The 23,109-nt window shown below is 41.5% G+C and overlaps 1 protein-coding gene across 1 annotated transcript in view; it reads right to left on the reverse strand.

The window, feature by feature from the left end:
• The window catches only part of LOC122686763 (ATP-binding cassette sub-family C member 4-like), a 201,940-nt gene that overhangs the window by 141,811 nt on the left and 37,020 nt on the right, over positions 1 to 23,109 (reverse strand). The window contains 3 exon segments of the mRNA XM_043892002.1: positions 3,237 to 3,338; positions 18,389 to 18,638; positions 20,850 to 20,975. Coding sequence (XP_043747937.1) covers positions 3,237 to 3,338; positions 18,389 to 18,638; positions 20,850 to 20,975 — 478 coding nt within the window.

Raw genomic sequence — 23,109 nt, forward strand, 5'->3', positions numbered from 1 at the left:
AGGCAAAAAACATGGAGGTACATGGAATAGCTTACTCCTTGGAAGGAAAGTTAAAAGATGCTTACTCCTTGGGAGGAAGTTATGACCAACCTAGAAAGCATATTAAAAAGCAGAGACATTACTTTGTCAACAAAGATCTGTCTAGTCAAGGCTATGGTTTTTCCAGTAGTCTTGTATGGATGTGAGAGTTGGATTATAAAGAAAGCTGAGCACTGAAGAATTGATGCTTTTGAACTGTGGTGTTGGAGAAGACTCTTGAGAGTCCCTTGGACTGCAAGGAGATCCAACCAGTCCATCCTAAAGGAGATCAGTCCTGAGTGTTCACTGGAAGGACTGATGTTGAAGCTGAAACTCCAATACTTTGGCCACCTGACTCATTGGAAAAGACCCTGATGCTGGGAAAGATTGAGGGCAGGAGGAGAAGGGGACGACAGAGGATGAGGTGGTTGGATGGCATCACTGACTCAATGGACATGGGTTTGGGTAGACTCCAGTAGCTGGTGATGGACAGGGAGTCCTGGCATGCTACGGTTCATGGGGTCACAAAGAGTCAGACATGACTGAGTGACTGAACTGAACATGTGACAGCACACAATCCAATGTGAGGGAGAAGTCATGCCAATTACAGGTCGTATTCCTGAGAGACTTAAGGCTGTATGTCTTTACATGCTCTTAGTGTTAAGAAAATTGTCAGTAACTGATAATTTTTGCTTTTAAAGAGAGGTTAGAGTTGATCAGTAAAATGCTCAAAGAACTAAATGTACAAAGTCTGAATAAACTATTGGGATAATCTTTAAAGTGAAAAAATTTCTCTGGAAAGAACTGAATTATAAAACATTAACTTTTTTTAAATTTTTTTCCTTTTATTTTGTTTTAGAAATTTTTTGCCATGGGTGTACATGTGTCCCCCATCCTGAACCCCCCTCCAACCTCCCTCCCCACCCCATCCCTCTGGCTTGTCCCAGTACACTGGCTTTGAGTGCCCTGTTTCATGCATCGAACTTGGATTGGTCATCTATTTCACATATGGTAATATACATTGTTTCAATGCTATTCTCTCAAATCATCCCGCCCTCACCTTCTCCCACAGAGTCCAAAAGTCTGTTGTTTATATCTATGTCTCTTTTGCTGTCTCACATATAGGGTCATAGTCATCATCTTTCTAAATTCCATGTATATGTGTTAATATACTGTATTGGTGTTTTTCTTTCTGACTTATTTCACTCTGTACAATATGCTCCAGTTTCATCCACCTGATTAGAACTGATTCAAATGTGTTCTTTTTGATAGCTGAGTAATATTCCATTGTGTATACATACCACAACTTCTTTATCCCTTCATCTGTCAATGGACATCTAGGTTGCTTCCATGTCCTACCTATTGTAAACAGTGATGCAATGAACAATGGGATACATGTGTCTTTTTCAATTTTGATTTCCTCAGGGCATATGCCTCGGAGTGGGATTGCTGGGTCATATGGTGGTTTTATTCCTAGCTTTTTAAGGAATCTCCATACTGTCTTCCATAGTGGCTGTATCAATTTACATTCCCACCAACAGTGCAAGAGTGTTCCCTTTTCTATACATCCTCTTCAGCATTTATTGTTTGTAGACTTTTTGATGATGGCCATTCTGACCAGTGTGAGGTGATATCTCATTGTAGTTTTGATTTGCATTTCTCTAATAATGAGTGATGTTGAGCATCTTTTCATGTGTTTGTGAGCCATCTATATGTCTTCTTTGGAGAAATGTCTGTTTAGGTATTTTTCCCGCTATTTGATTGGGTTGTTTGTTTATCTAGCATTGAGTTGTATGAGCTATTCATATATTTTTGAAAGTAATCCTTTGTCAGTTGTTTCATTTGGTATTAGGTTTTCTCCTATTCTCAGGATTGTCTTTAAATCTTGCTTATGGTTTCCTTGGATGTACAAAAGCTTTTAAGCTTAATCAGGTCCCACTTGTTTACTTTTATTTCCATTACTCTAGGAGGTGGTCATAGAAGATCTTGCTTTGATTTATCTCATTGAGTGTTCTGCCTATGTTTTCCTCTAAGAGTTTTATAGTTTCTTATCTTACATTTGGGTCTTTAATCAATTTTAAGTTTATCTTTGTGTATGGTGTTAAGAAGTGTTCTAATTTTATTCTTTTACATGTAGCTGTCAAGTTTCCCAGCACCACTTATTGAAGAGGCTGTCTTTGTCCCATTATATATTCTTGACTCCTTTGTCAAAAATAAGGTACCCATAGGTACATGGGTTTATTTCTAGGCTTTCTATGTTGTTCTGTTGGTCTATATTTCTGTTTTTATTCCAGTAGCATACTGTCTTGATGACTCTAGCTTTGTAGTATAATCTGAAATTAGGAAGGTTGATTCCTCCAGCTCCATTCTTCTTTCTCAGGACTGCTTTTGCTATTCAGGCTCTTTTGTGTTTCCATAAGAATTGTGAAACTTTTGTTCTAGTTCCATGAAAAATGCCGTTAGTAACGTGATAAGGATTGCACTGAATCTGTTTGGTAGTATAGTCATTTTCACAATATTGATTCTTCCTACCCAGGAATATGGAATGTCTCTCCATCTGTTTATGTTGTCTTGAACATAAACATACTAAAAAACATTTGAAAATATGTCTAAAACATTAACATACTTAAAAAAATGACAATTATTCATCACCAAAAAGGAGACTTGGGTATTATAGGAATTACAAATCTATCAATAAGAAGCTAAATTTTTAAACATGAGAAATATTTTTTTAATCTTCTCTACTCATTTCTTGTCTGACACTGAGAGTTCTATTTTACTACTTTCACTCAGTTATGGCAACAAAATAATGAGCCACATACATTCAGCTTCCTGTCCCCACATCTACAGTTTCCCAGGGCCAAACACTGAGTTCCCTCCCTGTTCAGGCTTCAGATCTGGCATTGCTCTGTCATTGTGTCTCTCCAGTCCTCTAAATTCTAACATTACAAACATATGTACTTTAAGTTCAAGATGTGCTAATATGTTGAAAGGTCTCTTGAAAATGAAATAGAGAATACATCAAACATCTTAGGCTCATTTTACATGTAATCTGTTAGTTGCAAATTTTATCCCTGATTTTGAGAATTTTTATAATATAATTTCAGTAAATGTGCAAGTCACATTTTACACCATGGGTAAAATCTCAAAATTTGCCAATAAATCTATGTCACAGTTATCTATTAGCAATCATGATCTAGGAATGGAGGACTAATTACCTTATCCCAAAAAGCAGTAAAATCTTTCATGTGCACGATTGTTTTGTCATCTGATGGCAGTTGAGTGTTGAGCTGTGATATCTCATCAAGTAACAAAAAGTTCTACAGAAAAAGGAAAAACATAGATAGTTTAATCTGCGGGATGAAACACCAACAAAATAATTGTTTTCCTGGAATTTTCAGTAAAAATCTATACAACCTACAAATTGTTTTGCCATTTGTACTTGAAGTGTTAGTTCACAGCAGAACAAACTAATATATAGAATAATATACACTATTATTACAGCATATAGTATGTACATTCATAATATAGGACATATAGTATACATAGAGTTCTTTATATAAGGGAGTATGCATGTGTATAATGTGTGTATATGCATGTGTGTATATATGATATAAATAGAGTGCCTGGCCACGAGTCTATCTGCAACTTTCTCAACACTTCTCAGTTTACAAGTTTTTCCCTAGGGAGAAAATATAGCTCCAAAATCCAACACATTTAGAACCTGGACCTTTATACTGCTTTAGTTTTGTGTTGCTGCTGCTGCTGCTGCTGCTAAGTTGCTTCAGTTGTGTCTGACTCTGTGCAACCCCATAGACAGAAGCCCACCAGGCTCCCCCATCCCTCGGATTCTCCAGGCAAGAACACTGGAGTGGGTTGCCATTTCCTTCTCCAATGCATGAAAGTGAAAAGTGAAAGGGAAGTCACTCAGTCATGTTCGACTCTTAGCGACCCCATGGACTGCAACCCACCAGGCTCCTCCATCCATGGGATTTTCCAGGCAAGAGTACTGTGCTACCAGCAATAAACATGGGAGCTGATAGGAAATTATTCCATACATATTTACTGAATCCCACTATGCACCAAGCACCATGTGACACTGCTAGGAACATAGAGAGGAAGGCCATTCCCAGGCCTTCTTCAATCAGGTGGCACAAGACAGGCTGGAAACACAAGACCTACACAGAAATGCCAAATGAAAACTCTGGCTCTGCCTGTCATGGGTCGTGACCCTCATATGAGCACTTAAGAACACTCTGCTTTTCTCACGTGTGTTAAATCAATATCACTGCTTTTCACTAATTATCACTTTTTATCATTCTAAAAGGAAAATGTTCTTATTAAATTTCTACCTCTTAAAAATACTTCACAAGCATCTTTTCACTGTCACTTATCTCTTCTCTTTAGTCAGTGCCTTCTCTCCGGCTGGACAGGAATGGCTACATCTTCCACTTCTTGCTATTTTCACAGCACTTAGCAGTCATTCAGTGCGATTTAGCTGAATAAAACCAAGTCCTGTGAACCACTACAAAGCTAACATAAACATATGCCAGAAAACTCTCTCTTGCCCTGCAAATGTTAGATGTATTAATAACTCGATGAGAGAAACTACAGTGGTAGAGAAATTGAGTAAACAACTGAGACCACCTCCACTGCCCACACCCCTAAGAACTATGAACGTGTGACAGAGACTGCTGACTATCCTCAAAATCTGCTCTCATTCTTCTGTGGTAAGAAACCCTGGAGTTTGGCTGCACGTGGCAGTTTGCAAGGAGGGCCTCTCTCTCCAGCCTCACAAGCAGATAAGCACAGCCATTGCCTAAATCGAGGTCAGTGGAGAGTGACAGCATCCAGGACCTTCCTCCACCCTACAGCCTGAGCCTTGGAGGCTGCCAGCTGGGTCAAGGTCACATGCAGTGGAGTAACATAATAGGAGAGAAAGAGTCTGAGTCCCAACACCACGGAGGTTCATACTAGCCATGGGACTTGTTATGGGGAGAGTTGTATCACCACAAAAAAGATGTCCTAACCCTAGTTAGCTCAAAATGTGACTTTATTTGGAAATAGGGTTGTTATAGGTGTAATCCATTAAGGTGAGATCACAGTGGAGTAGGGTGGGCCCTGAATCCACCGTGGTTAGTGCCCTTATAAGAAGAGAGATGCAGAGACAGACACACTGGCAGAAAACAGGCATATGATGATGGAGACAGAGGCTGGAGTGATGTCAGTTACAAGCCTAGGAAAACCAAGGTTTGTCTGAAGCCATTTAAGTTAACAGAGTTGACAAAGGATTCGCCCTTACAAAATTCAAAGAGATCGTGACCCTGCTGACACTGACACCTTGATTTCAGACTTTAAGCCTCCAGTACTGTGAAACAATAAACTTCTGTGATTTTAGGTCTTGTGGTTTGTGTGACTTTGTAAAGGCAGCCCCAGGAAGAGAGTATATAGCCTTACAAGGACTCCTGAGTGAGACAAAAGCAAACTATCCTTGTAAGCAGCTTTAATATGGGCAATTCTAGGACCCAGAGGCAAACCAAATCTCTACCAACACAGGGGCAACTGATACAAGCTTCTGGGAATGTTTGAGAAAGAGAACATTTGAATAGGAACCTACTCCCCTAAAAATCATAAACAGCCTTCAAGTCCTTGACATTCTCATCTATCACACCACAGAGCTACAAATGTGATTGCAATCTTCCTCTTCAAAAGAACAATTGGCAAAAACTGATCATGAAAACCTGCTTCTGTGCAGGAAAAACTAGGCAGTACCCTTGCATTTCTCTCAAAGACCAGCAGTCAGGAGATACGATCCTCTCGTTTCCTCCTCCTCTCATCCAGGCTCACTGAGAACCTAACATGGGGCACATCTACTCCTACCCACCCCAAGCCCATGTCCAGCAGGAGGCAGGATGAACAGATGGTGGTATGAAGACTCTTCTGCAGACTCTCAACCACCCCAGCATGAGTTCTCTCTCCACATCACCTCTCCCATCATCAGTCACATAGCAGCTCTTGTCTTTTCCGCCACAGCTCATCCATCTCCCAATTTTCCTTTACTCTTGAAGTAACATAATTTCAGAGTCTAACTTGCTATTAATCACTTCAAATATTGATACAATGTTGTTGGGTTTTTCCCCTAGTTCCTTCCATAGCCCTCCCCAATAGCACTCCCTCCTGATCTCTTTACAACACCTCTGAGAGTGTCCACCATACTTAATATCCCCCAGTGATCCATAACCACCTAAGTCCACAGTCCCCAGGTGGCCTCTGCCTGGACGCCCTGAGTACTAACCCACCCATCCTTCCAGTCCATCTCAAAAGCTAATCCTCCTGGAAACCTGTCAGGACATCGCCAGCTGGCACAGTCCTCCCTACCCTTGAATCCCATGAGGGATTCTCCTATATGCCACACAGGAGATATAGACACTTCATCATTCACACACTTACAGACACTAGTTCCAATTCCAACAGAGACCAAGCCTTGTACAGAGTCAGCAAATCATGAGTAAGGGAAGGAATAGACTATAGGGCTCTTCAGATCCATCCAACCTGCATTGCTACAGCTTTACACAGGCTGAGCTAACACAGCAACAAGCAAAAAGTTGTATGTATATATTGTACATCTTGTCTAGACAGAATCAAATGCCAATTTCAACTTAAATGTGTTACCAAGACTAAAACTCAATATTCAGTGTGTGCATGTGTTCAGTTCAGTTGCTCAGTCGTGTCCGACTCTTTGTGACCCCATGGACTGCTGCATGCCAGGCTTCCCTGTCCATTACCAACTCCTGGAGCTTGACAAACTCATGACCATCGAGTTGGTGATACCAGACACCATCAGTGTGTACATAGTAGGACAGAAGTTCCCAACACTTCTCCACAAATAAATAGGTTTGAGTGAGGAAAGATGTCACAATCTTACAGGGGTTAAACGAGATTCCAGCACATAACCAGCTTGCAAAGGTGTCACAAGTGCTGGCTTGATTTTTTTCTAGGGCTCAGGCTGATAAACAAAACAAAACAAAACAAAGCTGAAAATAAATTACAGATGATGTGCAGACCCAGAACAGATCGTGTGGGAAAATACCAAAGTCAGAACTTCAGCCAAAAAGATTGACTTCCCAGTGGCCAGTGGGGGAAAATCTAAGCAGTTTTATGAATAATATAACTTCAGAGACACATTTTACTGGATGTGAAAGTCACTGAAGACTTATAGTGCTTTCAAGATATTTACATTCCTATTGGAGTCATTCAAAGACAAGAGCTTCAGTCCATTTTCCTTATTAAGATAAAATAGAGGGACTTCTGGGGCCTGTAAAGTCACAGTAAATCATTCATATTTTGTACATGGGAAAGACGAAACTGAAAAGCACATGTAAACAAGAAGACACAACACTATGAAGACCATGTGTAGGTCTGCTCATGGGGATCAACCACCGCACCCCCTCCAAGGTGGGCAGGGGTAGTGTGTTTCCTTCCTAGGGCTCTCAGACATGACCTGAACAGAAATTCTGGATGATGAACCCCCTAGTCTACTGAGCCCCAGGCTGCAGGAGGCTGTGGGGCAGCAGGGCTCAACACTACACTGTGTTCTAAACTCTGCATGCCCACCACACCTCCAGCCCATCTGTGGTCAAATCTTGCCCAGTTCTGACCACCTGGTCAGTAAACTCAGTTGACCTTTTCTTCCACTCCTGCTGCCCTTTTCACCTTCTAGTTGAGCATCATCACATCTAAGTGAGAGGTACGGAAAGAAAGAAAATGATAATCCAATAATTGCTGCTACCTGTTAGGTAACAGGACAGGAGGCTGAATCTGGCCAATGGCTGCTCAGTGAGGTGGGTCTTACAGCAAACACACTGAGTATTTTAAAATGCACTCAGAATCCAAAACTAAGTCCAGACTAGTCATCTCCTCAGATTTGGTTCTCTCTTAGCATTCCTTATCATAGTGAATCCAGGTGATTTTACAGCCTGAAAAACCAAAGGAGCCTGACATCCACCTCCCCCTTCCCCGCCCCTAATACCCAACTCAAAATGTGCCCCTGAGCGGCTCTCAAATCTAGCCAAGTCTTTCTATTTCACCCTAAACCAAACCACATCATCTCGTCCCTGGACCATGTACTGCATTAGCTTCCTGACACACTCATCTCCCTGCCTCTGCTCTGAGTCCCTACCCCACCTCATTGCCCTGTTCTCCAGGCTGCAGCCAGTCTGAGTTTTGAGATGATAAAAACCTTAATGTTTCCTGTAGGATCTTGTATGGTACCCTGCTCAGGCCTCCAGCTTTCTACTCTGCAGCCTCAGACATTTCTGCTTCCTCAAATGCATGGATCCCCCTTCTTATCCACAAAAGGCCTTTGTCACATGACCATCCCCAGGGAAATGTGAAGCATTGGCCTCCCACCTCTCACATCCCCACACATGGAATTCTCCAGGTAACTTGCTTAGCCCTCCCTGCTCAAACTTCTCCACAACCTCCAAAACTACACCAGTGACTCTGCCAAAGCGACTCATGACCCCTCAGACTTTTCCTTCCAAGGACTATTGACACAGAAATGCACATCAGGTTTCAGTGTTTGATTCTTTATTAATCTCCCACTTGATGAAACATAAATTGCAAGTAGGAAGGACTTCTCTGCAGTTGCTTACCTGCCACTGTATATACTCATCTGCACCATACTCAAGGCTGCACCAGACTTGTTATTTTGTAGAATGGTTAGATGAATAAATTTAAATTTGACCCCCAAAAGTCAAGCATAAATCAATACAGCTTTTTCCTCTCAAATGATTTTAGTTTTAAAAAGGTTCTGTTATCTTTTGCATTTGCTAAGGTACATTTTAGATTTCTTTCTACAACTATGGAAACATTTCCCAAACGTGATTTATTTTCAGGGACACAGGGACACTTACTAAAGACATAAGTAAGATGGACCCCAGCAAAGGAATAGTGAATCAGAAACTCCAAGATGTGATAATTTAGTTTTAATAAGCACACCAGGTGATTCTCATGAACTAGAGAACTACATTCTTTATAGGGTTGTAAAACTAAATGGGTTGAAGAAGTTTCTATTAATAGGATCTAAAAGAAAAAAAACTTCCAAGATTACTTCAACACACCATCGAGCAGTTTCCAACACAAACAATCTCACCACTCTTATTCTCAGCTATTTGCCCTACCTTTACTGCAAATTACCATCAACAGACCTCTAAATTCCAAGACCACCTTCCGACCATGAAGAGAAAATTTAGATGTTATTCCCAAATCAAAGGTGTGTCCTTCATCAGGACACAAAGCAGCCTGACAAAGTTAGAACCAGGAAAATTCAAAGTTCTCCCCAGGTCATAATTTTAATGTTACTGCACACACCTACATAGGAAGAAGTTTCAGGCCTTAGACATTGAGTTCATTTTAGTAGAAAAGAAATAAAAATTCACCCAAGTATTTGAGCACAATTCCCTGAAAACCTTCTACAGGACCCCTTTCTCGCTACACTCTCTGGTGCATCACATCATCCGTCAGAGAATCAGAGTTATCATTGTCTCCACTACAACCGTGCTTAATGGTTAGGTATTTGCAGGATCCCAGACATGATGGAGCTAGAAGGTCCCTTCAGTTGCACATTTTCTGAGCATCTGTTATTTCTGAGCACTACAAAAATGAACAAGGCACTGTCTGTAATAAGTCTGGCGCTCAGAGAAGGAAAGAAATCCATAAACACATGGCTTAGTGAGGACAAAGTCACATCCAGGAGCTAAAAGGAAGATACGGAGATTCAAGAGGGTGTGTTGATTAATTTTATTAACCAGACACTTGGCAGACCAGCCCCCAGACACTTGCTCAAACACATATTACAGTGAAAGCATTTTTAGAGGAGGTCTACATTTAAATCAGTAGAGTCTGAATAAATCAGATTATCCTCCATAACATGAGTGGGCCTCATCCAATTAATCAAAGGTCTTAAGAGAAACTAGACTGACCAACTCCAAAGAGGAGGGAATTCTGCCTCAACAGCACCTTCAGACTAGAGATGAATTTTAGCATAAAGCCTCATGGTATAAACTTTCTTTTATGATGGCTAGCAAGACAGACTACTTTTGTTAAAAAAGTAAGAGTGTTTCTAGCTTACTACAAGGCCCAGGAGCCAGGCCATCAAGAGCTACATGAACACCTGGCTGTGCAGGGCACCTCTCTTTAGAGAGCAGTTTCACCAAGTGCAGTCAGGTTGGGTTCAGATACACAGATGGATGCACAGAACAAGCAGAAGATTCAGACCTATCCCCACTCTGGATAAGATTCACATTCTGGATAAGTGATTTGACACTCCCATCAAGACCCAATGTTCCTTCCAATATTCTGGGAGGTGTGCCATAGAGGATCCTGCTGTGATTTATGTCAGAGAGTGATTTGTCTATGTTCTCCTCTAGGAGTTTTATAGTTTCTGGTCTTACATTTAGATCTTTAATCCATTTTGAGTTTATTTTTGTATATGGTGTTAGAAAGTGTTCTAGTTTCATTCTTTTACAAGTGGTTGACCAGTTTTCCCAGCACCACTTGTTAAAGAGGTTGTCTTTTTTCCATTGTATATCCTTGCCTCCTTTGTCAAAGATAAGGTGTCCATAGGTTGGTGGATTTATCTCTGGGCTTTCTATTCTGTTCCATTGATCTATATTTCTGTCTTTGTGCCAGTACCATACTGTCTTGATGACTGTGGCTTTGTAGTAGAGTCTGAAGTCAGACAGGTTGATTGCTCCAGTTCCATTCTTTTTTCTCAAGATTACTTTGGCTATTCAAGGTTTTTTGTATTTCCATACAAATTCTGAAATTATTTGTTCTAGTTCTGTGAAAAATACCATTGGTAGCTTAATAGGGATTGCATTGAATCAATAGATTGCTTTGGGTAGTATAACCATTTTGACAATATTGATTCTTCCAATCCATTAACATGGTATATTTCTCCATCTGTTTGTGTCCTCTTTGATTTCTTTCATCAGTGTTTTGTAGTTTTCTATGTATAGGTCTTTTGATTCTTTAGGTAGATATACTCCTAAGTATTTTATTCTTTTTGTTGCAATGGTGAATGGTATTGTTTCCTTAATTTCTCTGTTTTCTCATTGTTAGTGTATAGGAATGCAACAAATGGGACCTAATGAAACTTAAAAGCTTTTGCACTACAAAGGAAACTATAAGTAAGGTGAAAAGACAGCCCTCAGATTGGGAGAAAATAATAGCAAATAGCAACAGGCAAAGGATTAATCTCAAAAATATATAAGCAACTCCTGCAGCTCAATTCCAGAAAAATAAATGACCCAATCAAAAAATGGGCCAAAGAACTAAACAGACATTTCTACAGAGAAGACATACAGATGGCTAACAAACACATGAAAAGATGCTCAACATCACTCATTATCAGAGAAATGCAAATTTAAACCACAATGAGGTACCATTACATGCCAGTCAGGATGGCTGCTATCCAAAAGTCTACAAGCAATAAATGCTGAAAAGGGAACCCTCTTACACTTGGTGGGAATGCAAACTAGTACAGCCGCTATGGAAAACAGTGTGGAGATTCCTTAAAAAACTGGAAATAGAACTGCCATATGACCCAGCAATCCCACTTCTGGGCATACATACTGAGGAAACCAGATCTGAAAGAGACACGTGCACCCCAATGTTCATCGCAGCACTGTTTATAATAGCCAGGACATGGAAGCAACCTAGATGCCCATCAGCAGATGAATGGATAAGGAAGCTGTGGTACATATATACCATGGAATATTACTCAGCCATTAAAAAGAATTCATTTGAATCAGTTCTAATGAGATGGATGAAACTGGAGCCCATTATACAGAGTGAAGTAAGCCAGAAAGATAAAGAACATTACAGCATACTAACACATATATATGGAATTTAGAAAGATGGTAATGATAACCCTATATGCAAAACAGAAAAAGAGACACAGAAATACAGAACAGACTTTTGGACTCTGTGGGAGAAGGCGAGGGTGGGATGTTTCGAGAGAACAGCATCGAAACATGTATATTATCTATAGCGAAACAGATCACCAGCCCAGGTCGGATGCATGAGACAAGTGCTTGGGCCTGGCGCACTGGGAAGACCCAGAGGGACTGGGTAGAGAGCGAGGTGGGAGAGGGGATTGGGATGGGGAATACATGTAAATCCATGGCTGATTCATGTCAGTGTATGACAAAAACCACTACAATATTGTAAAGTAATTAGCCTCCACCTAATAAAATTAAATAAAAAAAAAAGACCCAATGTTCCAGGAATGCCTAACTCCAATCTGCTCCCTCCTCTGCATTTCTCCAGCTTCTAGTGCAGACTGACCCACCCTGGGCCTTTGTAGGGACCCAGTCATTTCCTGTAACTGTTGTCTCAGTCAATCCAGCATTTGTTTGACACCCATGATGTGTCCAGCATGGACCAGGCACTACACTAAAGAACCACTACAGACAGTCTGCTGTCAAGGGCTCAGAACACTCCCAGGGAGTCAGCATCACCCCCCAACTGACACGAGGCTGGCTGTGCACATAGATGAAAACCCCAGATCAATGTCAACAAAAGTGCTGGGAGAGGGTCATGAGGCTGCTGCAGGCTCAGCAGCATTTACTTAAATCAAGGACAGAAGAGAAAGAAATCCAGGAGGCTGAGCAGAGTGAGCCAAGACCTCAAAGTGGAGATGAATATGGCAGGTCACACAGACAAGCCCCTTTCCTCCTCCCCACCTCAGTCCCCATGTGCTGAGAAACAAACAGGCCAGTGGAGCCCAGAGTTTAAAACTTGATTCTTGAAAAAACAGGGACTTCAAAGGTCTTCAGAGTAAGAAGAGACAATAAAAACCATATTTAATGAGATAGCCCACATGACAGAAGGTACATAGAAAGCAATGTAACAATGGTTAAGAAATCAGGCTTTGTTTTTCACAGAACTAGACCAAAGAATTTCACAATTTGTATGGAAATACAAAAAACCTCGAATAGCCAAAGTAATCTTGAGAAAGAAGAATGGAACTGGAGCAATCAACCTGTCTGACTTCAGACTCTACTACAAAGCCACAGTCATCAAGACAGTATGGTACTGGCACAAAGACAGAAATATAGATCAATGGAACAGAATAGAAAGCCCAGAGATAAATCCACCAACCTATGGACACCTTATCTTTGACAAAGGAGGCAAGGATATACAATGGAAAAAAGACAACCTCTTTAACAAGTGGTGCTGGGAAAACTGGTCAACCACTTGTAAAAGAATGAAACTAGAACACTTTCTAACACCATACACAAAAATAAACTCAAAATGGATTAAAGATCTAAATGTAAGACCAGAAACTATAAAACTCCTAGAGGAGAACATAGGCAAAACACTCTCCGACATAAATCACAGCAAGATCCTCTACGACCCACCTCCCAGAATATTGGAAATAAAAGCAAAACTAAACAAATGGGACCTAATGAAACTTAAAAGCTTTTGCACTACAAAGGAAACTATAAGTAAGGTGAAAAGACAGCCCTCAGATTGGGAGAAAATAATAGCAAATGAAGAAACAGACAAAGGATTAATCTCAAAAATAAACAAGCAACTCCTGCAGCTCAATTCCAGAAAAATAAAAGACCCAATCAAAAAATGGGCTAAAGAACTAAACAGACATTTCTCCAAAGAAGACATACAGATGGCTAACAAACACATGAAAAGATGCTCAACATCACTCATTATTAGAGAAATGCAAATCAAAACCACAATGAGGTACCATTACACGCCAGTCAGGACAGCTGCTATCCAAAAGTCTACAAGTAATAAATGCTGGAGAGGGTGTGGAGAAAAGGGAACCCTCTTACACTGTTGGTGGGAATGCAAACTAGTACAGCCGCTATGGAAAACAGTGTGGAGATTCCTTAAAAAACTGGAAATAGAACTGCCATATGACCCAGCAATCCCACTTCTGGGCATACATACTGAGGAAACCAGATCTGAAAGAGACACGTGCACCCCAATGTTCATCGCAGCACTGTTTATAATTGCCAGGACATGGAAGCAACCTAGATGCCCATCAGCAGATGAATGGATAAGGAAGCTGTGGTACATATATACCATGGAATATTACTCAGCCATTAAAAAGAATTCATTTGAATCAGTTCTAATGAGATGGATGAAACTGGAGCCCATTATACAGAGTGAAGTAAGCCAGAAAGATAAAGAACATTACAGCATACTAACACATATATATGGAATTTAGAAAGATGGTAATGATAACCCTATATGCAAAACAGAAAAAGAGACACAGAAATACAGAACAGACTTTTGGACTCTGTGGGAGAAGGCGAGGGTGGGATGTTTCGAGAGAACAGCATCGAAACATGTATATTATCTATAGCGAAACAGATCACCAGCCCAGGTCGGATGCATGAGACAAGTGCTTGGGCCTGGCGCACTGGGAAGACCCAGAGGGACTGGGTAGAGAGCGAGGTGGGAGAGGGGATTGGGATGGGGAATACATGTAAATCCATGGCTGATTCATGTCAGTGTATGACAAAAACCACTACAATATTGTAAAGTAATTAGCCTCCACCTAATAAAATTAAATAAAAAAAAAAGACCCAATGTTCCAGGAATGCCTAACTCCAATCTGCTCCCTCCTCTGCATTTCTCCAGCTTCTAGTGCAGACTGACCCACCCTGGGCCTTTGTAGGGACCCAGTCATTTCCTGTAACTGTTGTCTCAGTCAATCCAGCATTTATTTGACACCCATGATGTGTCCAGCATGGACCAGGCACTACACTAAAGAACCACTACAGACAGTCTGCTGTCAAGGGCTCAGAACACTCCCAGGGAGTCAGCATCACCCCCCAACTGACACGAGGCTGGCTGTGCACATAGATGAAAACCCCAGATCAATGTCAACAAAAGTGCTGGGAGAGGGTCATGAGGCTGCTGCAGGCTCAGCAGCATTTACTTAAATCAAGGACAGAAGAGAAAGAAATCCAGGAGGCTGAGCAGAGTGAGCCAAGACCTCAAAGTGGAGATGAATATGGCAGGTCACACAGACAAGCCCCTTTCCTCCTCCCCACCTCAGTCCCCATGTGCTGAGAAACAAACAGGCCAGTGGAGCCCAGAGTTTAAAACTTGATTCTTGAAAAAACAGGGACTTCAAAGGTCTTCAGAGTAAGAAGAGACAATAAAAACCATATTTAATGAGATAGCCCACATGACAGAAGGTACATAGAAAGCAATGTAACAATGGTTAAGAAATCAGGCTTTGTTTTTCACAGAACTAGACCAAAGAATTTCACAATTTGTATGGAAATACAAAAAACCTCGAATAGCCAAAGTAATCTTGAGAAAGAAGAATGGAACTGGAGCAATCAACCTGTCTGACTTCAGACTCTACTACAAAGCCACAGTCATCAAGACAGTATGGTACTGGCACAAAGACAGAAATATAGATCAATGGAACAGAATAGAAAGCCCAGAGATAAATCCACCAACCTATGGACACCTTATCTTTGACAAAGGAGGCAAGGATATACAATGGAAAAAAGACAACCTCTTTAACAAGTGGTGCTGGGAAAACTGGTCAACCACTTGTAAAAGAATGAAACTAGAACACTTTCTAACACCATACACAAAAATAAACTCAAAATGGATTAAAGATCTAAATGTAAGACCAGAAACTATAAAACTCCTAGAGGAGAACATAGGCAAAACACTCTCCGACATAAATCACAGCAAGATCCTCTACGACCCACCTCCCAGAATATTGGAAATAAAAGCAAAACTAAACAAATGGGACCTAATGAAACTTAAAAGCTTTTGCACTACAAAGGAAACTATAAGTAAGGTGAAAAGACAGCCCTCAGATTGGGAGAAAATAATAGCAAATGAAGAAACAGACAAAGGATTAATCTCAAAAATATACAAGCAACTCCTGCAGCTCAATTCCAGAAAAATAAATGACCCAATCAAAAAATGGGCTAAAGAACTAAACAGACATTTCTCCAAAGAAGACATACAGATGGCTAACAAACACATGAAAAGATGCTCAACATCACTCATTATTAGAGAAATGCAAATCAAAACCACAATAAGGTACCATTACACGCCAGTCAGGATGGCTGCTATCCAAAAGTCTAGAAGTAATAAATGCTGGAGAGGGTGTGGAGAAAAGGGAACCCTCTTACACTGTTGGTGGGAATGCAAACTAGTACAGCTGCTATGGAAAACAGTGTGGAGATTTCTTAAAAAACTGGAAATAGAACTGCCATATGACCCAGCAATCCCACTTCTGGGCATACATACTGAGGAAACCAGATCTGAAAGAGACACGTGCACCCCAATGTTCATCGCAGCACTGTTTATAATAGCCAGGACATGGAAGCAACCTAGATGCCCATCAGCAGACGAATGGATAAGGAAGCTGTGGTACATGTACGCCATGGAATATTACTCAGCCGTTAAAAAGAATTCATTTGAATCAGTCCTAATGAGATGGATGAAACTGGAGCCCCTTATACAGAGTGAAGTAAGCCAGAAAGATAAAGAACATTACAGCATACTAACACATATATATGGAATTTAGAAAGATGGTAACGATAACCCTATATGCAAAACAGAAAAAGAGACACAGAAATACAGAACAGACTTTTGAACTCTGTGGGAGAATGTGAGGGTGGGATATTTCAAAAGAACAGCATGTATACTATCTATGGTGAAACAGATCACCAGCCCAGGTGGGATGCATGACACAAATGCTCGGGCCTGGTGCACTGGGAAGACCCAGAGGAATGGGGTGGAGAGGGAGGTGGGAGGGGGGATCGGGATGGGGAATACGTGTAAATCTATGGCTGATTCATATCAATGTATGACAAAACCCACTGAAATGTTGTGAAGTAATTAGCCTCCAACTAATAAAAAAAAATTTAAAAAAAAAAAAAAAGAAATCAGGCTTTGGTCAGAATCCTACCTCTGTCATTTGCAAGCTGTGTGAGGATGGGTGAGCTATTTCAACTGATACAGGAACCTGTTTCCTTACCTGTAAAGCAGCGACACTAATGTTTATGCACTCAATTGCTTTCCTGATTAAATGAGATGGCATGATGCATAAAGGGTTCAAGAGGGCCCAGACCACAAGTAGATCACTGGTAGCTATGACCAAGGGCAGCAGCTGTGGCAGCAGTAATAACAAAACCACAATAGCACAACACACATATGAAGCTTCCATCTGGATAGGTTAATGTGTCACTAAGAATGTCACTACAGTCCAAGGATATTCCTAAATGTCTTATTTCAAGATGTGAAAGCCATGAAAAAGCAATTTTTTAACAAGTTGCATGGACCAAGCCTTATAAGTGTTGCTAGAAGCCCCCATCAGAAAGAATGACAAACTCAGGGGACCAGAACTGACCCCATATGACTGATGTGTTTTATGGGAAATGGTTTTTTATAGCATAGAAACTTCATCACAAAAAAGACTGGCTTTTATGACAAGACCCAAAAATAAAATATAATCACATGGAGAACTATCTAACTTCACTAGAGGTCTATTACTAGCTGCCCATCACCGTGGAGAAGTAGAAACAAATCAAATTTTTCATAAAGCCTAGACACTCAAGCTCATGCCCAGGCTGACTCACAGAACCAGTTTATTTTGATTTTAGATTTATTCATAAACACACGAATAACTGAGCACCTACTGTGTGCCAGGCCCTTGTCTTGATGATATAAATTATTTGCCCAAGGCAATTTAGGGACAGCCAGGAAAAAATCATAGTGGGTATGGTTGGAATCACAAATTTGAAGGGAAGAGTCCAGTTAGAGACAGAATTAAGCAGTGAAAAGAGGCAGAGAGGAAAAGGCAGGTCCTAAAGGCAAGCTCAGAAATTAACAAGCAAACCACCTATGGAGGAAAGAACCCATTTCCAACAGAGAACTAAGTCAATCTTCCTGCCCAAGGAGCAAGGACCTCTCAGCAAGTTTTTTCCCTCCCAGCCCAGAGAGGAATCCTGTTCACTCCAGGACTGTGTACACTCACTATCTAGTTTTGAGTGAGCAAAGGAGAGGCAACCTGTTCGCTTCTCTTGTCTTTAGACATATTAATCACCCTGAAGTCATCACTTGTATGTAGAGAGTCCTGTGTTGTTCCTACTGTTGTCAATAAATGAGCAGGGAACTTATGATATTTATAATATACTCCATCAAAGAAGAGAGCAGAGTACATAAGAGAGTTTGGAATGACTCCAGCTTTGGCACAGAGAGCTAAACCTCACCTAAATGGCACACAGTCACACCAAATAAAATAAGGCATTTTATGTAAAATACACCTACAACTTTAAAAAGTTATTTGTTCCCAAACCTTGATTCTTCGGATGCTGACGATGGCCTCTGACACCTCATCAATGGCCATGGGGAAGTAGAGGGTGCTCGTAAACCGCAGAGCCTCATACAGCGTCACCACCACAAACACTTGGCTGGCTGTAATCACCTTTTCCAGAGCCACATTGGTGATGAAGGTGACAAAAATCATGATTTTGGTTACAGCAAAAAATGATGCCAAATTCATTCCTCTAAGGTAGGAACTTTTCAGAATCTTGGAAATTTCCTTTCTGGAAAAGAGAGTAGAAAATAGATTTTTAAACAATCACCAACATCCAAGGCATGAATTCAAGTGCCCTGTATGAGTGGCCACTTTCTAGGGAGTCACAGGTAAACTATCCCTCACATGATGGAGACACTACACAGTGCACACCCGGAGGTCTGCCCCCAAACCAGGACCACACACTGCAGCACCACTTCACTCTTCCAACTAAAGAAGACTTAGAGTCACACTCTTTTAAACATTTTGGACCAATGAGACTGGGTTTGAACATTCATTCAACAAGCATTCAAAACCACAAGTCCTGGGCCAGGCTCCTCACTGATGACAGAAAGAAACAGCCCATCACCTCCAGGAGTTCATGAACTTGTGGAGGAAGAGAATAAGATACCCCAAAACTGTGAGACAACAAAACACTAGAAAGAGGCAGCAGCACAGCCCCCTCAGGAGCTCAGAGCAGAATTGTGTAACACAGAGCAGCGGAGTGAGAGCAAGTTGCATGAATGTGGATCTTGAAAAGATAAGCTGGAGTCAGGGTTGGCAGAGGCCAGAGAATAAGGAAGATGAGAGTGTACTCCCAGCAGAGGGAGGGCCCCCACAAAGGTGCAAAGTAAGAAGTGACAGGGAGCTGTGTCAGATATTTAAATGAAAGGTGTAGAAAAATACTGAAGACAAGAAAATGTAAAAAAGTATTCTACAAAGAAAACAACATAGTGTTTTCATGGCTCTGTTTGGAATGAATAATAATGATTCATAAAGTTTTGCCTGATACAGTTACATCCAGTCTCTATAATCTTGCCATTTGTGCTCCATCAAACTATAGTTTTAATTTGAATGTCATCGTCTCAAGGGCTAGCATCTTCTGTGGAGGAGGAAATGGCAACCCACTCCAGTATTCTTGCCTGGAAAATCCCATGGACAGAGGCGCCTGGCAGGCTATAACTACATGGGGTCATAAAGAGATGGACACAATTTAGAGATGAAATGATGACAGCAAGCCCATCCTGTACCCTGCATTGACAATAGGCAAAGGCCACCTGCTTCAAGAGAAAAACCAGAAAACCAGGTTCTTCCCAGGATCCTGAAATTGCACAAAGCAGAGGACGTCAGCTGGGGCAGAGAGGAAACTTCCTCACATGCAAACTCTACCAATATAGGACAGATGTCATGGAGGGACAGGAAATAGACCTGCTATCATCAGAAGAAGAAAAGGCTTGGGACTTTTCAGCTAAAGACTGATTTCCAGTAATTACATACTCTGCTATCTGAAACATTTAACCATCATGTATCTGTTTATGTTTCTATATTGGGTATGAAAACAAAACTTACCTTGTGGAGTTCTTTTGTAACTGATTTTCATATGTGAAAGAACTTTACAGACAGTGAAAAAACTAAGGAGTATTGTTAGGTAAAAATAAAAGACAGGAAAAAATATGAACATCTTGAAATTACTGCTTTTGGGGGGTTTGTGGTACAAAGAAATACTTGGAAATTCATTTCTGTATAAGTAAGAAGCATATAGAAATTTTTCCTTTAAGAAGACAGTAAGTGGAGGGGCAGGTTAAAATGATGTCTCCCCTTTTCTATTTAAACTTTCTGCCACATTTTGGGGGTGGAGTGCATAGTATTTAAGTTCACCATAATGTGGAAAACTTGGTAAGACTTCAAAATTCATTCAGAAAAGTCAACTGTAGTAACATAGGTGATCCTAGAAACTGTTATACAGAATGAGGTAAATCAGAAAGAGAAAAGCAAATATTAATGCATATATTTGGAATCTAGAAAAATAGAACTGATGAACCTATTCGCAGAGAATAAACGGAGACACAGATGCAGAGAACAATCTCGGAGAAACAAAGGGGGAGGGAGAAGGTAGGACAGATAGAGAAAGTAGCATTGACATGTATACACTGTCATGTGTAAAACAGACAACTAGCAAGAAGCTGCTATATAACATTCCTGCTATATAACACAGGGAATCTAGCCTGGTGCTTTGTGATGACCTAGAGATGTGGAATGGTGGGGTGGAGGGCGGAGGCTCAAGAAGGAGGGGAGATATATATATATATGTATGTATGTATGTATATAAAATTATGAATGATTCATCTTGATGTATAGCAGAGGCCACCACAACATTGTAATTATCCTCCAAAAACAATAAATTCAGTAAAAAATGTGGAGGGGAGTACAAAAATATGACGTGATATATACAAAAACTTACCTTCTAAATCTGGTAATAAGGTCTATAAGTGACTTTTCCCAAGCATACATTTTTACTGTTTTGATGCCACTTATAAATTCACTCATGGTCCTGATCCTGTCGTCTGTGAGAGCTGCAGTCTTACTCCTAAGGGAACAGACATGAGAGATGAGCCTTAGTGATCACATACTAACTTTCTGTGGCAGCAGCAGCAGGCGGCACAGGGAGGGACCAGAGATCAAATGATTCTCTACAGCTCTTCTGTGCTGACATCACAAGCAGGTCCTACTCAAAGAACAGATGGAGAGAAAGACTTCTAGGAAGTCAACAACTCAGCCTGATTCAAAGACTAACTCAGAGAACTTGCAATATCAGCCAAGGAAGACTTGAAATGAGTCAGATACAAACGATCTGCCCAAGAAGATGGTGGGTGAACAGGAAAGGCAGAAAGGAATCTAACAGGAAAACAGTGTCTGTGCTGTAATAAAATAGGAATAAAACTCTGGGGAACAGAAAAAATGAGGCTGTTAATAATACCAGGAAAGGAGAACAAGAAAAACTTCAGAGACCTTGTAGCACTGGAACAGGGCCTTGAAGGATAAGGAACATCTCTCCACAGCAAAGAGAGGAAAAGAAATTTCAAGTAAAGAAAAATGCCACACATAATGGTACACACTGACACAAAAGAACTCAACTAGCTTCAAACTACACATCTTCACCACCTGACAATCTGGACAATGACCCACTTCCAACCCTCTGGAACCTGCCTCAGCTCTAACTCATCACCACTAGGCCCTTCATCACCAGTTATTCTCTATCACATATGCTGCTGAGACTGTGGGACTTTATGAAAGTTAAAGTGAAGTCACTCAGTCGTGTCCAACTCTTTGCGACCCCATGGACTGTAGCCTATCACACTCTGTCCATGGGATTTTTGAGGCAAGAGTACTGGAGTGGGTTGCCATTTCCTTCTCCAGAGGGTCTTCCCGACCCAGGGATCAAACCTGGGTCTCCCACATTGTAGGCAGATGCTTTACCATCTAAGCCACCAGAGAAGTCCTAATAAAGACATAATTAATCAAGACTGGGGGCGGTCCCAAGATGGCAGAGAAATAGGATGGGGAGACCACTTACCCCCACAAATTCATCAAAAGATCATTTGCATGCTGAACAACTTTCACAAAACAACTTCTAAATGCTGGTGGAGGACACCAGGCAACAAGAAGTGCAGCCTATTCTCTTTGAAAAGAGGTAGGACAAAATATAAAAGACAGAAAGAGAGACAAAAGAATTAGGGACAGATACCTGTCCTGGGGAGGAGTTGTGAAGGAGGAGAAGTTTCCACACAGTAGGAGCCCCTCTCACAGGTGGGTCTGCGGGGAGTTTTGGAATCTCAGAGGGCAACAAAACCAGGAGAAAAACAAACAAACAAAAAAACACAGAATATGCACCTAACCGCAGCTGCCAGTGGAGAAGTAGCCCAGACAGTCACATCCACTATCAACAAGTATGGACTGGACAGGGAGTCACGGGCTGCATAATCAGTGCTTAAGATAAGGACTGGGCCTCAAAGCCCTGAGGACATTCTGAGGGAATTAACACGAGATAGAAACCCAAACTGTGGGATTGCCAGAGAGAAAATTTAAAAAAAGAACTTTCCCGTGAAATGCTCTAATGCACAGCCTGGCCTGCTCATAGAACAAAGGATTGAGCTAACACCAAAGAAGAGCTAGCCGGCTGCATACAGCCCCCCAGCTCCCCTCCCGCCCCCAGCCCCACCCCTCAGAGGCAGAGAGGCAGGCGTGTGACAGCCAAAGCTTCAGGGCAAGGGGCTGCTGCAATCTCCACCCCAGGGACCGGCATCCTCCACCAAACTGTGAGCAGCCTCCCAGTTGCTAACCACGTCCTCCTGGGATCCTGGACAGTTGACACCTGCCAGGAGTGTTGCAGCCTGAGATCAGCTCCCCAGAGGAGACACACTTCTCACATGGCACACCTGAGATGGTGCTCTTGTGGCTCACCTGGGATACCAACCAGCCAGGACCAGGGAGGTGATTAAGATGCACGACCCACCTGGGACAGTACACTCGCCAAGCACCTGGTCCCCTGAGCTGCTTGGACCTGGGAAGGGCACAAAATGCACACCCAGCTGACTCTGTGCCCTTGTGGAATAGCCAAGAACCTGAGTGGCTTAGACCTGTGAAGTGACCAAAAAGGAAGGCCCGCTTTGGACAGTACCCCTGCAGAGCACCCTAGAGCCTGAGCAGTGTAGACCCAAGAA

Source organism: Cervus elaphus, chromosome 30, assembly GCF_910594005.1.
Source record: "Cervus elaphus chromosome 30, mCerEla1.1, whole genome shotgun sequence".
Taxonomy (NCBI): Eukaryota; Metazoa; Chordata; class Mammalia; order Artiodactyla; family Cervidae; genus Cervus; species Cervus elaphus.